Here is a 16,392-nt window from a genome sequence, read left to right as displayed (position 1 = left end):
CTTCCGAGTTCAACGGAGGTCATCTTGGAACGCACAGTCCCGATATCTTCATACGACAGTTTGCGGTTTGGCCCGTGGCTTAAATATATGATCCAATGATGTAATTATGTTCTCAAATACTCTATACCAATTCTCAACTATTATCGTTCGCTGGTAATGGATATATTCGCGAATTTAGCTGCCGTATCCCGGCTCGGGATTTCGCGATCTATTGTGGCGTCCTTTGCCTTCAGCCAATCAACGAATAGCGTCCATGAATTCTCAGAATTACACCATGCAATCTCCCGCAATTATTAACTTTTTATAAGTTTTATGATATAGTAAGGCTCCTAAATTCCACTTTATTCTGAATCGATATTTCACTTCTTTCTATCAGTTTAATCCACGGAGTTAGCCTCGCTAGTGCTTCTTACAATACGAAGTTGTCACCTTGCTTTGGTCAAGTGAAATTTTCCATTGGTCCACCGTAACCACGTGACCGGGAAGGCTCATATTTTTTTCTTCCAGTGCCAACCCCGTGTTCCACTCCCGCTAGTTACATGGAGATACCTCGCCATCATTTCTCAGAAATTTGCACCCGGCTCCCTGCGCTGTTGCTACTACCAAGACTGCCCGGGGCTATGAAAACTTTGGCAACAAGTTATCCTCTCTCTTTCCCCGTTGTCTCAATTTTCTGAGAAACCTAATTCTGTCCCTCATTGTGTTTGTTAATCTCACTGGAGATAACATTCTGTGGTATGGTGAAACCTGCCATCTCGGCCTGGCCTGTTCTTACTGTATGTACAGCAAGATACTATTTATTCTGAACATGAAATATATATTCCTCAATAATTCATCATATTTACAATTGCATGACGCTTATCACACCCCCACCAGGGTGCAATAGATAGTGTGCAGAGGAAAGCAGCAAGATTTGTAACAGGGGATTTCAGGAAAAAGAGTAGTGTCTCAGAAATGTTAAAGGAACTTGGGTGGGAAGCTTTAAGTAAGAGTTGGGAGAAAACTAGACTTACAGGATTATATAGAGCCTATATAAGAGAAGAAGCATGGGGAGATATCCGTGAGAGGCTTTAGTTGGAGAATAATTATATCAGCAGGACGGACCACAAATATAAAATTAGAAGGAATTTTAGCAGAAGCGATTGGGGTAAATTTTCATTCATTGGGAAGGGTGTGAAGGAGTGGAACAGTTTACCAGGGGTAGTGTTTGATCCTTTTCCAAAATCTGTACAGATATTCAAGAAGAGAATAAACAGCAACAGAGAAAATAAATGAAGTGTTAGAGGGCATTCGACCAGTGCAGGTTATTGTAAATAAAAAAATGTGTGTGAATAAATTAATTCCATACCCTGGTCTAAGGAGTTTGGACAGCCAGAGTAGGGGACTGCCTGTAGGGGTGAAGTACAGTGGGGACTTTGAGGGCCCTGGGACCGCTACGGTAGCTGTGAAGGCCCTTCAGGAACTCTGAAAAGTGGTGGCAAAGGGGCTCTGGTTAAGACACAGCAGGTCGTTATGCTACTTAGGTTCCAAATTGGGTAAAAAAAAAAAAAATGCAATGTAAAGTTTAATCTTATACCAGTTGTATAGTATCATTTGGAGTAATTCCACATACTGTATATCAGTTGACTATATTTGTAAGTAGTACAGGAGATATTAGAAGTAGAATTTTGTAAAGAATATAAATTTATTAAGGATGAGCTGTGTGTTTAATAGAAAAAATTGTTAGCGTAAATTGTATAATATTGTATTATAGGAAAATTTTCTTCTCTTGTTAATTTAATATTTAGAGCTTGACAATAATGTATTTTGGTGTACCATTTGCCACCGAGGTAGACACCTCATTTGCAAATAAAGAGATTTTGATTTGATTTCATTTCATTTCATTTGATTTGATTTGATTTGATTTGATTTGATTTGATTTGATTTGATTTGATTTGATTTGATTTGATTTGATTTGATTTGATTTGATTTGATTTGATTTGATTTGATTTGATTTGATTTGATTTGATTTGATTTGATATGTCTGTGGTCCAAAATAAAAGGCTTCTACTAACATTTGTTTTAGAAAGAGTGTGATCTGCAATAATATTTCAATATTTTTATGGGCCCCGTTTAACTGTTTTCATATTTGTAGTTTGGTTTTTTTAACACTTTTCAGTGCACTATTGTTATGTTATAAGCCCCACCGGACCGAGCTCGATAGCTGCAGTCGCATAAGTGCGGCCAGTATCCAGTATTCGGGAGATAGTAGGTTCGAACCCCACTGTCGGCAGCCCTGAAAATGGTTTTCCGTGGTTTCCCATTTTCACACCAGGCAAATGCTGGGGCTGTACCTTAATTAAGGCCACGGCCGCTTCCTTCCCACTCCTAGCCCTTCCCTGTCCCATCGTCGCCATAAGACCTATCTGTGTCGGTGCGACGTAAAGCAACTTGCAAAAAAAAAAAAAAAAAAAGCCCCACCGGATTAAGTTCTGATATTTATTCTCTTGTATTTTTTCACATCTTTTAATGCTCTCTTCTCAGAGAATTTTCACTGTATCTGCGGATATACGACATAAAAATCCCCTTATGTTGGAAAATAATCGTATCTAGTGTTTCCATATTACTGTTGGATAGTTTTTGTGTATTCAGTAGTACGTTTTCTCGCTTAACACTTTCTTTTGCCTCGTCCCCTGCAGAAACATCTTGATGAGGTTTTACTGTATTTGTACATGAGCTCTGGTCTTGTCATTCCTAGTTATTCCATATCACCAATCACAGAGCAAGTGGCTGCTTGGTTTGGGTCATGTACGTATCAGGTTGCATTCGGGAGAAATTGGATTTGAACCCGTCTGTCAGCATTCCTGAAGATGGTTTTCCATGGTTTTTCATTTTCACACCAAGCTAATGCTGGGACTGTATCTTATTTGAAGCCACAGTCGCTTCCTTCCTACTTCTAGCCCTTTTCTACTATCCCATCGTCACCATAAGACCTATCTGTGTTGATCCAACGTAAAGCAAATTGGAAAAAAAAAAAAAAGAATCCAGAGCCAGTTCTTCTCAGCCCCCACCAGCATCTGCTTCCCAGCTTCATTGAGAGGGTGGGCATACATGCTTCTTGAGGAATTCATTACTTCACAGTTGAGGAGAGTCTGTTCAAAAGATGCTATTTCCACCTTGAGAAAGTTGCAGGGAAAGCACAAGAAACATAAAATAAAAGGCACATGGAACATGCCCATGATTGGGTTTGGTACAACTTTTAAAGAATTACATCTTCCTTTTCTGGATCGCTCATGGAAATAACTCCTATTGAATAGACGCTCCTCAGTTAGTCTTTCTGTGCGAGGTGGTAATAAGGAAAGGAGAAGGCCAGATAAACACAAGAAAAGGGATGTGCAATCCTATTATTTGGCTGTTCTTCTTTAAGTCATGCTGTTTGAAGCATCATTGCATTAGGGCAGTCTTTGGTTTATTTAGGCTTAGAAATCACGATGAGCACTTAAGCCATTATCATTTATCAGAAACTTTATCATCTTAAGTAGATCAACTTTTGTAATTTTCTGCCTGGTGACGAATGATTGCAGAAGACTTTGAATAATGTGGTACTGTCTGTCATTGCTGTGCTACTGCAGCAGTTATTGCAGAACGATCACTTACAGATATCATTAAAAGACAGCTGTTGTGTCCAGCAGTTATCCATGTTCAAGATCCTGCCAACAATGTTACATTTTTTTATACTAAGTTGAATGTCCAAGCATTTTACGTTTTGCCATGACAACTTTTTTCAAAAGACCTCTTTGGCAATTTTTTACAGTTTGACCCAAAACCCCAACATATTTAGCCACTTAAAAATTCCTGATTTCGTGTCATGTGAAAGGCGTAGGGCTACTACATCTGGATCAATGAGTAGGCAGTGCTAGTCGTTTAGTCAGTATCGCATAGTAAAACGGTTATTAAAACCTTAAACCTTGCTACAACCTCATATTGTTTTAAATTCATCATGTGGCACTTGTTTGTATATATACTTTCTCAACGTGTTTTTTAACAACATTGGGAGTTGAAATTATGTATATGTTTTAGATTTTGATAAGGATTCTTTTGTTATAATGGTAATTAAAGCTATAGTATTATTAGCCGCTATAACTGAGTGTGCTGAAATCCCCTTTTCCTCATGACTTCCAGCAGCTATGGCTGCCCCAGCACCAGTTGTAGATGGCTCAAAAATGAGCTGAAACATGTTTGCTTAGAATTACTCCATCTAAAGATGTATGGTATGTATATGTATTGAATAGGAGGATGCAATAAATCATTTCATTTGTAAAGTATGCATATCATTATATTTAGCAATGTACGTATCTAGCCATTGCGAGCTTGAAAGATAAAAATTACTGGATGTTTTTATTTCTCATGTTATGCAATTGGTAATCACTGAGTGTTATACTTCATTGTTAAATTCTTCCAAAAAGTTATGTTCTTCAAATTATTGCTAAAATTGGTTGTGTTCCCGAAGAACTACTTTATTTCTGTTGTGTCTGTACTTGTTCTTCCTTGCAGGTGTAATAAAATGTCATTTAGATTACCTAAATGTCTGATTATGAATAATGTTAGGCATGGCTAAAATATTAGGTGCAGTTGTGTTATTTTGTACAATTTTTTTCAGTTTATTGTTAGAATAAGAATTTTACTGATCTTGTTGTCTAATTCCTGTAAGTTAAGTCATGAAATCATTTGTAAGTGCATATTTTCAGTTAAAATATTAAAACAGTTCCAATTCATATTAAGTTACTACACATTTATACACTCAAGAGCAATTGAATTAGATATACCTGGCTAGTAGTATGTAACACCCCCTCTCGCCTTGATGACTATGGCAATGCTGCATGGCATGGACTCTACAAGACACCAGTAGCTCTGGGAAACCATACTAATCCATGATTGTTGCACAGCCTCCCATAATCCATGAAGATTATGTGGAGCAGGGCTCCTCGGGGGCCAAGCAAACATCTTCACATCCATAGAATGTTCATTGAAGCAATCAGCCTCATTTCGGGAGTGTTGTTGGCAGGGAGCTGTAGGTACAGGTCACCGGATCCATGGCTAAATGGTTAGCGTGCTGGCCTTTGGTCACAGGGATCTCAGGTTCGATTCCCTGCAGGATCGGGAATTTTAACAATCAACGGTTAATTTCACTGACACGGGGGCTGGGTGTATGTGTCGTCTTCATCATATTTCATCCTCATCATGATGTGCAGGTTACTTACGGAAGTCACATCAAAAGACCTGCATCTGGCGAGCCAAACCTGTCCTCGGACACTCCCGGTACTAAAAGCCATACGCCATCCTATTTCATTTACCTGCAGGGTGCTGGAGGTGAACAAAGCAGTGAACATGATCTGCCATCAGGTTCCTGTAATACTCGCCAGTGAGGGATGTCGTCAGATGTACCAGGGGTCCCATTTTATCACACATGAACAGTCCCAATACAAGGATAACACCACCACTGGCCTGAACTGTACCTTGCTGGCAAGAGGGATCCATTGCCCATGTGGTTGACGACGCACTGGTACCTGGCCATCAGTGTGTACCAACTGGTATCTCTCTAAGCGGCCATTTTCCATGCTTTGAGCATTCAGTGGCAGTGTTCCTTTGCCAACAACAGTCGATGTGCCTTGTGATGAGTGTTGATCAGAGTTACTCTTGTGGGATGCTTACTTCTGTACCCCATGGCTAGGAAATGGTTATGGATGGTACAGCTGCTCACATGACCGTCCATCATTGAATTGACAAGTGATCTCCTGCACTGTGCCCCGTCTTTTAGCTCTTATGATCCGAGCTAGCCAATAGAGACGCCAAGTATTAATGCGTCATATACTAGGACATTTGACCCTGGTGCCGGTGGTTTTGTTCAAATCCACGTACTCACGGTATAGTTTTGACACAGTGGCCCTTGGAAAGCACAGTGTCAGCATGACTTTAGAGATGGAGTGGCCCACATGTCTGGTACTGACAATCTTGCCACAATCAAATGTGTTCAAGTCTCGTCTTACCCATCCGATCATCAACTGTTAACTCACACAGCTCGTTCAAAGCCTGTTGTCCTCGCTGCTACATGCTATGGCTTCTTGTTACATTTGCCAGGCTGAGCCACAGTGCCATTTCCCATCTACAACAGCTATCCTTTTTTTTTTTTCAATTGCTCATAAGTGTATAGATCATTGTCAAATATTTTTAAAACCATTTACATTTATTTATGTTATATCTCCTTAGCAAAGTTATACAGTCTTTATGCTATAGACCATTCCATGTTAAGAAAACAGTATTGCTCTTATGGCAACTCTTGCCATATTGAACGGTTCTGCTAAACAGCATCAAAGGCTGTGGCACGTACATTTGTGAAATTCAGTATTTAAGTTTTAAGATAAAAGGGAGAAGAAACTAACAAGGAGAGGCCAGATCCTGTGTCCAACCAATTTCAATGAGCTTCAAAGTACCTGTTGCTGGACACTCAACAGTAACTCGTGCTGAAGGTTTTAGGTCAATACGCTTTTGTTTTTTAAAAAAAATGAGCTCAAACGCCATGACGCGGGATCCGCTTTGGACCAAGTAGAGGTGATAGAACACTACAAGATGAATAAATTTTACTTCAACATGCTAGGTCTCTAACCTAATTCATTTCTGAAAAATTTATAAATCCCTGATTCCAATGCAACACATAATTATATACTTGAAGAGTGGTCACCGTACTTGTGTGCAAAACTTGATGGCGTGAGTTTGAGTCTTGCTGCAGCTATATTTTTTGTACAATTTTTTTATATTTTTATTAATTGGCTTTACGTTGCCCCGACACAGATAGGTCTTTTGGTGACAATGGGATAAGAAAGAGCTAGCAGTGGGAAGGAAGTGTCTGTGGCCTTAAGGTTCAGCCCCAGCATCTGCCTGGTGTGAAAATGGAAAACTACAGAAAACCATCTTCAGGGCTATCGACAGTGGGGTTCGAATCCACTATCTGCTGAATGCAAACTCTCAGCTGCACGCCCCTAACCGCACGGCCAACTCATTTAGTAAAATAAATTATTATTTGAGGGAATGTGAAGATGAAAAAGGGAACACAAATATCACGCAAATATCAATACACTTAATTTTCTACCTGAAATGAATATAGGCCTAAACATTATCACAAGACAATATATATAATACTAAAAAACACAGCTGCGATGAGACTCAAACTCATGTCGTCGAGGTTTGCACTCATGTACGGTGACCACTCGCCCACCATTCCAGTTAACTGCAATGTAACTCTCCAAGTACATATGTGTTGCATTGAAATAGGGGATTCATAAATTTTTCGGAAATTATTAGGTTGCGGACCTGACGTGTTTAAGTAAAATTTATTCGCCTTTTAGTGCTCTATCACCTCCACTTGGTCCAAAGCGGATCCCGCACCATGACATTTGAGCTCAGTTTTTCAAAAACAAAAGCGTAATGACCTAAAGCCTTCTACACGAGTTACTGTTGACTGTTCGACAACAGGTACATTGAAGCTCTTTGAAATCGGTTGGATGCAGGGTTTGGCCTCTCCATGTAAGCTGAAAATTATTTTTATGAACTCAAGGGGACTGGTAGTTTAGAGGGGGCTTGTTTTGGTATTCAGATGATAAGGGGAAAACGGCGGCACGTACATCACATACTCAGTATTTAAGTTAAAGACAAAAGGTTGAAGAAACTAAACTGAAAATTATATTCATGAACTCTAGGGGATTTGGGATGGTGATGGGGGTTGAGGGGTAGAAGGGTTTATTTTGACGTTCACAGGATGATGGGAAAACAGCAGAACATAAATTTGAAAAACTCAGTTTTTAAGTTCAAGCTAACATGGGGAAGAAAATAAGCTGCAAATTAAGCACATTTTACTTTTGTTTCTTCCTCAGCTTCGTCCATAAAGTAAATAAATCACTGTATTAATGTTAAAGAAAGAAATTGCACACGTAAGCTAATCAGTCGCGTAACACCCACTCAACACAAGACAAGTACACACTGATATAAGGACTAAAAACATACATATCACATAAAAAGACTACCTCTCTACAAGAGTAATAAGCTCCCAGGATTCACAAAGTAATAGATTACACTTTACATGTACCAAAACAACACAGAAGGAAAATGGAAGAAGGCAACAAAGCAGTGGTTGTATTCACCACTGTGCCCTGGGAATGTGTTTATGACAGAAAAAAGCTTCAGTCATTATTTTAATAACGCACAGGAAAAAAAGCCTCGTCCTTTTTTTTTTCTTTCTTTCATAATTCAATATAAGGAACATTATAATATTCCTTAATCATGACGAATAGTGGGTGTCTAAGAGGGGATAAGAGCAGTGCTGTTTTCTTAACTTGGAATGATCTATAGTAGCTATTCAGAGTAGAAGTTAGAAAATTTTAAGGAATAAATAGTGTAAATAAACAGTTTCTCATAATATGTACTGCTTCACTTTAGGGGACGGGAGTTGCAGCATCTTCCTTCCATAGCTCCAAGGGCAGATGAAACTAAAAGTCGATCCAACAGCTGCACTGACAGTAGTGGTGTCAGTTCGTGTGATTCTGGTCTTGGCAAACACACAACTAGGTTGTTATTTCTTCTCATTATTACTACTACTACTACTCTATTTAGAAGTATGGAAATGCTCTGTTAGATCCATTGTACTCATTTTTGTATCTGTATTAGCTTGTCTGATAACATTTTCAACTTTGAAGCTCAATTCCAAGTGCCATTTAACTTTTCTGATTCTGTTATTGAACTGTACAAGATATGTTTCATTTAGGTTTACTTCAATCCATTGAGGTAATTTACTGCCCATAAGTGTATTATTATGAGTAGAACTGGGATTTTAATATAGTATCAAGTGACAAAATATGATACATAAATGTGTAACAAAAAGCACCAAAACATGTAGTAAAATATGTAGAATGGGTAAAATATGTAATATCACACATTTAATGTAAATTAGTACTAGCTAATGTGCTCATGCTGCGCTATGGAATGAGCAGGCCGCAGACAGCCATGAGCACTCCTCTGCCGTATACCGTTAAGCTTTTACACTGCTCATTCTAATCAGCGCCTCAGCGTAGGGATTGAATAGCTGGAATACGATGATGAACCAATGTGTTACGTACCAATAGTTATCAGAAAATTGATGAACCAGAGGAATAGCATGCTAAAAAAGAAAGTTTTCTAACTCCCCAGCTACTTCCTGTCAATATCCAGGCAGGCTGTTTTGCTCAGGACGCAGCACCAATCCCATCTATCGGAGATGAGAGGCAGCAGAAGAGTCAAAGCACATCACAACAAACAATGGTCAATGTAATATTATTGTTGATCAATTTAATGAGCTTTCAATACTGTAGGCCCTCACATTCACTTTTCTTCCGACTCTGTAGAACCTCGTTAATTCGAAATGGGTTAATTCAAAATCCCACCTAATTCGAAGAAGCTCTCGTTCCCGGAAACATAAGGTACGGTTTTGCATGTTATTTAAATTCATTCAAAATACGGATAATTTGTAGTTCGAAGAACAATGTCTGTCCCATCACCGAAATCCATACTTTTAATTCAAAACTGCCTTTACATTTTTAAAAATAGTATTTTATGGAGTAATTTCAATTCAAAATTTCTGCGCATCATGATAGAACATGTTTTCCGGAACGTGCAGGGGTAGCTTTTCACACTTTAACTCACTTCGGTGTGTCTACAGTGTGCTCCATATTTGGTAAGTTTGAGGTGAAATTGTAATTCTTTTGTATTCAGTGTTTTAAGAAACACCACAATATCATGTAGCAGGCAATGTGCGGAGAAGCAGATTCCGCGAACACTGGCGATGCCAACAGTTGGTGAAAAAGTGTGGCTCATATAATCAATCTGTACGCTCTGAACAATATTGTCAGTATCGTCAATGCCGATGTAACTGCATTATGCCATGGCGAGAAATCGTACTGCAAGGATAGCGAGAGTCTCCCCTCATCATAGGAAAGTTTGATAAGCCACGATGTTTTAAGGGCATTGGGTACTTTCCGTGCAAGTACAAGGCATCTAAAATGCATACAGTACAGTAATCCAATAAATAAAGCACTGGCACAGGGGATCCAGCATAGATTTCTCCTTGTCTTTGAATCATGCTCTTGGGTTGTTTTTTTTTTTTTCTTTGATTACGTGAGGTAATGTTTGCCAGCGAGTTATCGAAGTGCATTATTTGAATACTGTAAATGCACTTTATTGGATACATTTTTCAAGGTTATAAATTTCATTATTGGTTCTGTATTGAATTAAGATTACATATAATTCACAAAGTTTATTCCACCTACTCAGTACTGTACAGTAATTGCAGTGTCTATAAATACATTACAATATGTTAACAAGGTACTAGTTTCAACCCTATATGGGTCATCATCAGCCTAGCTAAGTTACACTTATGGATTTGCCGAAGTCCTAAGACAAAATTAGATTGTGGAAATAAAATTTAAAATAATGAACTGTGTATATGATGCAATAATGTGCATATAAAATGGTGGAGTGATGAAATTTTATGAATAAAATAATGTACTGATCAATGACAAATAAAATTTTCCAGGATTTACGTCAATTACAATTAAACTGTAAGAATAGTATCACACAATTTTTACAATGATGATTAAAATATGCCCTTGTTAGTGAATACTCTAAAATTGCACTTTAAAAGTGTAATATGCTGGTTGAATGCAAAGTCCAGATACTTCTATTGAGTTCTAAATTGAATATTGGCGCAGAGGGTGTCTGTCTTGCTTGAGGTCCAATATTTCTGATACAGAAATTAAATGTAGATAAAACCATATGACATTCTTATAATATAATGGATTCTTGCTGTGGTGTGAGGAAAATTCCCAATCCAAGTTGGAACCAATAGAACCTAATGATGAAAAAAATTGGAATTAACGCATGATTTTTAAGGACGGGAATGGCGAAAAACGAAAGAAAACAATGAGTACTCACCTTGCGCGCAATGTGAACGATCTGACCGGCAAAGTGCAACTGAGGGAATGAGAATGGCATGGAATAGGAGGGGAAGAATGTTGGTGAGGGGAGGAGCAATCCAGTGGACCGGGTGCGGTGCGAAGGGAGGGGCGGGGAAGTGGGAAGTGGCTTAAGGTGGGGCCGATGGGTGGGGAAATGATGGTGATGGTATCGGCGGAGGACCTATAATTAACTTAAAGAATGATTTTTGATCCGCTAAATTGTTTTTTCTGAAATAGGTAATGAATAAATCAAATAAAATATTAGACTTTTCCGCTATTTCGTTTTGGTTATAGGTTAAAGTACTGGTCCAGATGTATATAAAAATTCTCAGTTATATTAAGCAGAGGGCCCTTGTTAGCTATTTCAAGAATGTCCATGTCTAGTTCAATACTCATGAATTTATGATTGTAATCGACCATTTGTTGGCCAATAGCTGAAAATTTATTATATTTGACTGCGTTGACGTGTTCCGAATATCTTATATTAAAACTTGTTCCAGTTTGCCCTACATAAGAAATATTAGTGCAGGAGTTACATTTGAGCCTGTAAACACCTGATTTTGCGTACTTGTTGACCTTGTTGATGTGTAACGTGTTATGTAGAATGGGTGTACTGTTATTATTGGTTTTGAATGCTATTTTTATGTCTTTTCTTCTTTAAAATATTAGTGATCTTATGAATTTCGTTATTAAAAGTGAAAGTAGAAAAGGATTCGTATTTAGGTAGGTCCTTCTTAAGTGTTGTTTTGGGATGAAATTTATGTTTATTGATAATACTTTCTATAAAGTGGCTACCGAAGCCGTTGAATTTTGCTATACCACGAATAGTATTCCATTCAATGGATAGGTCTTTCTTGGTCATGGGTATGTTGAATGCTCGGTGAACAAGGCTGTCATATGTTTCTCTTTTGTGAGGTTGGGGGTGAGTTGAATCTTGACGAATAGTAACTGCGGATTGGGTGGGTTTTCTGTAAATTTTATAGGTATTCTTGTGGAAATTTACCTTGATTTCCTTGAGCACACTAAAATTAACAACAAATTCGATAATATCCTCTTCTGGGCCAGGTATGTTGATGATATTCTAGTCCAGCTATAGATACCACTTGGGTGCTACAGTAGTTTAGTTTTCATAATAATAATTATAATGGATGTATGAGAATTACCCTGTGTAGTGCACATTTTAAAATGAACGTTATCAGTTTGAATCCTAGTAACCTTCGATCACATTGTGGAGATTGTGTTTGGTTGGTACCAGTGCAGCGACTCATAAGAACGGCCTGTATTATTTTCGAGGGCAAAGCAGCGCCGAGTGCAAGAATATCGCTGAGGACGACAAGGTAGGGAAAGTTCCAAAGAAGAATTCCTTAGAATATTGGCACATTCGACTAGGACATTTAAATATCCATGATCTCCACAAAGATGTGACAAAGGGGCGTCTACAAGGGATAACAATTGAAAATGTCAATGAGGATTTTGACTGTAGAGTCTACTTGCAGGGGAAAATGAACTGACCACCGTTCCGTAAGACATCGGAGAGAAAGTCAGCCATGGGCGACCTGGTGCATTCGGATGTTTGCGGCCCGATGCAGGTTCCCTCACACATTAAAAAAGATATTTTTGCACATTCGTTGATGATTACTCCAGATAGTGCGAAGTAAAGCTCATAAAACAAAAAGTCCAGTACTTATAGAGTTTGAAATTTCCAGATCTATCATGTACACACAACAGGGGAAGTAAATCAAGTGTCTTCAGTCTGATAATGGATTAGAATTTGTGAACCGAGATTTTGACAAACTACTTGGAAAGCATAGGATATCGCGATGACTGAGAGCCCCCTACAGTCTCGAACAGAATGGCATGCTGAGAGACGCAGTAGAACACTCATGGAAATTGCAAGGTGTCTGCTAATACAATCAGGGTTGCCATCAGCCTTTTGGGAGGAGGCAGTTCACACTGCAAACTTAATCAGAAACAGGTGCCCCACGAAAAAGTTGGAGGGGAAGACACCGTATGAGCTTTGGCATGGGAAGCCCCCTGATGTGACTGACTTCAAGCTGTTCACATGCAAAGTGTTCATCATGGATAGGTTACCAGAAAGAAGTAAGCTCGAAACTCGCTCCATGAAAGGAATTTTCGTAGGATACAGCACAGAAACAAAGGTGTATCAGATCTGGATTCCGAGCAAGAGTAAGATTGTAGTGTCAAGAGTTGTCAGGTTCCTGGAGAAGTCGCCTATGCAGTCAAGCAACGAATGCGAAGATTTCGAGCCAGAGGAAGTGACTTCACGAAAACCGTCCAGTCTTCTGGATGATGATGTAGCAGAGAAGCCATCCATTGAAATCAATCTCAATTGTTCTCAAGGACAAGATGTAGATGCCAAAATTTTAGACCAACAAGGTGACTGTGAGTCAGAAGATTCGGACCAGAAAGATTTTCTCGATTTTCCTGCGGAGAAACCATCCAGATGTCAACCCGGAAAAGGACTCAAGATTGACACTGGATGAACAGGAAGACCCCGTTTTGATCGTGGTGGCAGAGCACTGATAAATCACAATGGTGAGGAGAAAGCAGGCTTTGTATACCTGACTGAAGTCCGTATCTCGCAAGCTTTGTCCAGTGCACAGTTACATGAATGGCTAGAGGCTTTGGCAAATTAAATCAATTCAGTACTGAAAAACAAGACATGGGACATAGTATCAAGGTCCGTGGCCAAGTATGTGATTGGAAGCCGTTTCGTTCTGCGAAATAAGTATGGAAAGGATGGACTTTTGGAGAAGAGAAAAGCCTGGATTGTTGCAAAAGGATACTCCTAACGTTCCGGGAAGAACTACCATGAATTGGATTCAATTCGTTTGGCCACTGCATATGCAGCACAGAACAGGATGAATATTCATCAGTATGATGTCGCTGCAGCCTATCTCACTGGTGTTTTGGACAAGGCTGTGTTTATGGAGTTGCCTAATGAGATGGAGGAGGTACTTGAATACATCGTTAGATAAAAGAATCATGATAAAAATATTTGTCCATGAAGCTGAGGCCATGTTGCAAAGGCTGAAAACAGGGGACTTCGTCTGTCATATGAAGAAGGCTTTATATGGCTTGAAGCAGGCTGGTCGAGCTTGGCACCAACACCCTGATCAACAGTTACATAGTTGAGGAGCAGTACCGACGAAGGGAGATCCATACATGTATGTGAAGGACCAAGATGAGGATCTGACCATCATCGTAGTATACGTCAACGATATTTTGGTGATGTGTCAGAACCCGGAGAAAATGATTCAATTTGAAAATAATTTAAATGAGGCTTTCGAATTGAAGAATCTTGGTGAGGTGAAGCGCTGTCTGAGGATAGACTTCTACATAGATAACGACAATATTGCGTTGAATCAGAGAACGTACATAGGGGACATCCTGTGTCATTTCAACGCGCCAGAATGCAATCCCATATTGATGCCTGTCATCGCTGGAATGAAGCTCACCAAGGCTGATGTATGGACCAGTTCAGAGGGCGACAAACCACCCTACCGCGAACTCATCGGATGTCCACTATATCTCGGAATAGCTACACATCCTGACATAGCGCACACAGTTAGTTGCCTCAGCCAGTATAACGATTGGTTTGGAAAGTCTCACTGGATGGCGGCTAAGAGGGTTTTGCGCTATTTAAATGGCACCTTGGACTTGGGGATCAGTTACAGTTTTGGAAATGGATCAATAGCAGACTAAGTTGATGCTGATTATGCAGGATCAATCGACGACAGACGTTCATTTACTGGATATGGCTTTATTATGAATGACGGTCCTGTTACATGGGATTCCAGGAAACAACGCAGAGTAGCTGTGTCAACCACTGAGGCGGAATATATGGCGCTCAGTGATGCCACCAAAGAACTAGTCCTTCTTCAACATTTTTTGAAAGAGTTTGGAGCACGTGATGTTAAGAAGATTACATTCTACGACGACAATTTCATTGCTCAGAAACTAGCCACAAATCTTGTTTTTCATGCACGAATAAAGCACATTGATGTTCGCCATCACTTTGTTCGAGAAATTGTTCAGTCTGGAGCAATGAATTTGGAGCATGTTGCATCTGGAGACATGCCAGCTGATATCTTGACAAAGGCCTTGTCCAAACCAAAGCATGAACGGTGTGTGCAACTTTTGGGATTATCAAGACCGAATTGAGGACCTGCAGATTGTTGGGGAAGTGTGGGAAATATCTACAGAACGATCCAACTCTGCCAGTGATTCCATGAATAATTCCCGACCGACGTCACCAAAGGGCACAGTTCACACTGAAATTGTTTTTAATGCTTCCTTTGTTTTTTTGTTAATATTCACTCATTTGCATTGCTCTATAAATTGTAGCTAACTTACTTGATTGCTGAATATACGTTTATAAAAGACTAGCTGATGTACCCGCGCTTTGCTACGGGATTCTCAGAAAGACTGACTTTGTGGTTTTCTTGACCTGAAATCAACATAGGTCATTACAAAAACGTTAGTATGAATGTAGCGATTAAAAGCAATGCTATCATATAAAATACTCGATCAAATAAAAGCCGCACGTTTTATCACTTTTAACGAACAGTGCTGCAGTTAGATTGCGGTGCCAATCTAATAGTCCAAAGTTCCAGAGCTGGGATGACCAGGCCGCAGATTGCCATGAACACTCATCTGCCATTATTCCGCTAAATATGCACACTGTTCATTCCAATCAGTGCCTCAGAGTAGGGATTGAATAGCCCGAATGCTATGATGATCCAGTGTGTTACGTACCAGTAGTATCAGAAAATTTATAAACCAGGGGAATGTCATGCTAAAGAAGAAAGTTATCTAACTCCCCAGCTACTTCCCATCGATATTCAGGCAGGCTGTTACACTCTGTACGACTGGGTGAGTTGACTGTGTGGTTAGCGGTGCGCAGCTGTGAGCTTGCATCTGAGAGATAGTGGATTCGAACCCCATTGTCGGCAGCGCTGATGATGGTATTCCCTGGTTTCCCACTTTCACACCAGTCAAATGCTGGGCCTGTACCTTAATTAAGGCGTAAGGCACTCCTAGCCCTTTCCTATCCCATCGTCGCCATAAAACCTATCTATGTCGGTGCGACATAAATCAAATAAAAAATACTCTGTACGCAGAAATAATCCAATCTACCGGAGATGAAGGGCAACAGATGACACAAAGCACATCACGACAAACAATGGTCAATGTAATGTTATTGTTGATCAATGTTATGAGCTTTCTATATTGTAGGCCTTCACATTTAGTTTTCTTTCGACTCTGTGATTTGTAAAATATTTTATACCATAAACTGTATTTTCTTATTCTCCGACTTTACATACCGATTTTCATTAAATACTGTTTACCC

The 16,392-nt window shown here is 39.4% G+C and overlaps 1 protein-coding gene across 1 annotated transcript in view; it reads left to right on the top strand.

The window, feature by feature from the left end:
• rictor (rapamycin-insensitive companion of Tor) overlaps positions 1-16,392 on the top strand; it is a 540,306-nt gene that overhangs the window by 344,398 nt on the left and 179,516 nt on the right. The window contains exon 21 of the mRNA XM_067138126.2: positions 8,470-8,598. Within this exon, the coding sequence (XP_066994227.2) occupies positions 8,470-8,598 (129 nt within the window). The remainder of the gene's footprint in view (positions 1-8,469; positions 8,599-16,392) is intronic.

The sequence above is a fragment of the Anabrus simplex genome, chromosome 1 (assembly GCF_040414725.1).
Source record: "Anabrus simplex isolate iqAnaSimp1 chromosome 1, ASM4041472v1, whole genome shotgun sequence".
Taxonomy (NCBI): domain Eukaryota; kingdom Metazoa; phylum Arthropoda; class Insecta; order Orthoptera; family Tettigoniidae; genus Anabrus; species Anabrus simplex.
Note: the sequence above shows the minus strand (reverse complement) of the source record. Positions and strands in the feature narration are given on the sequence as shown.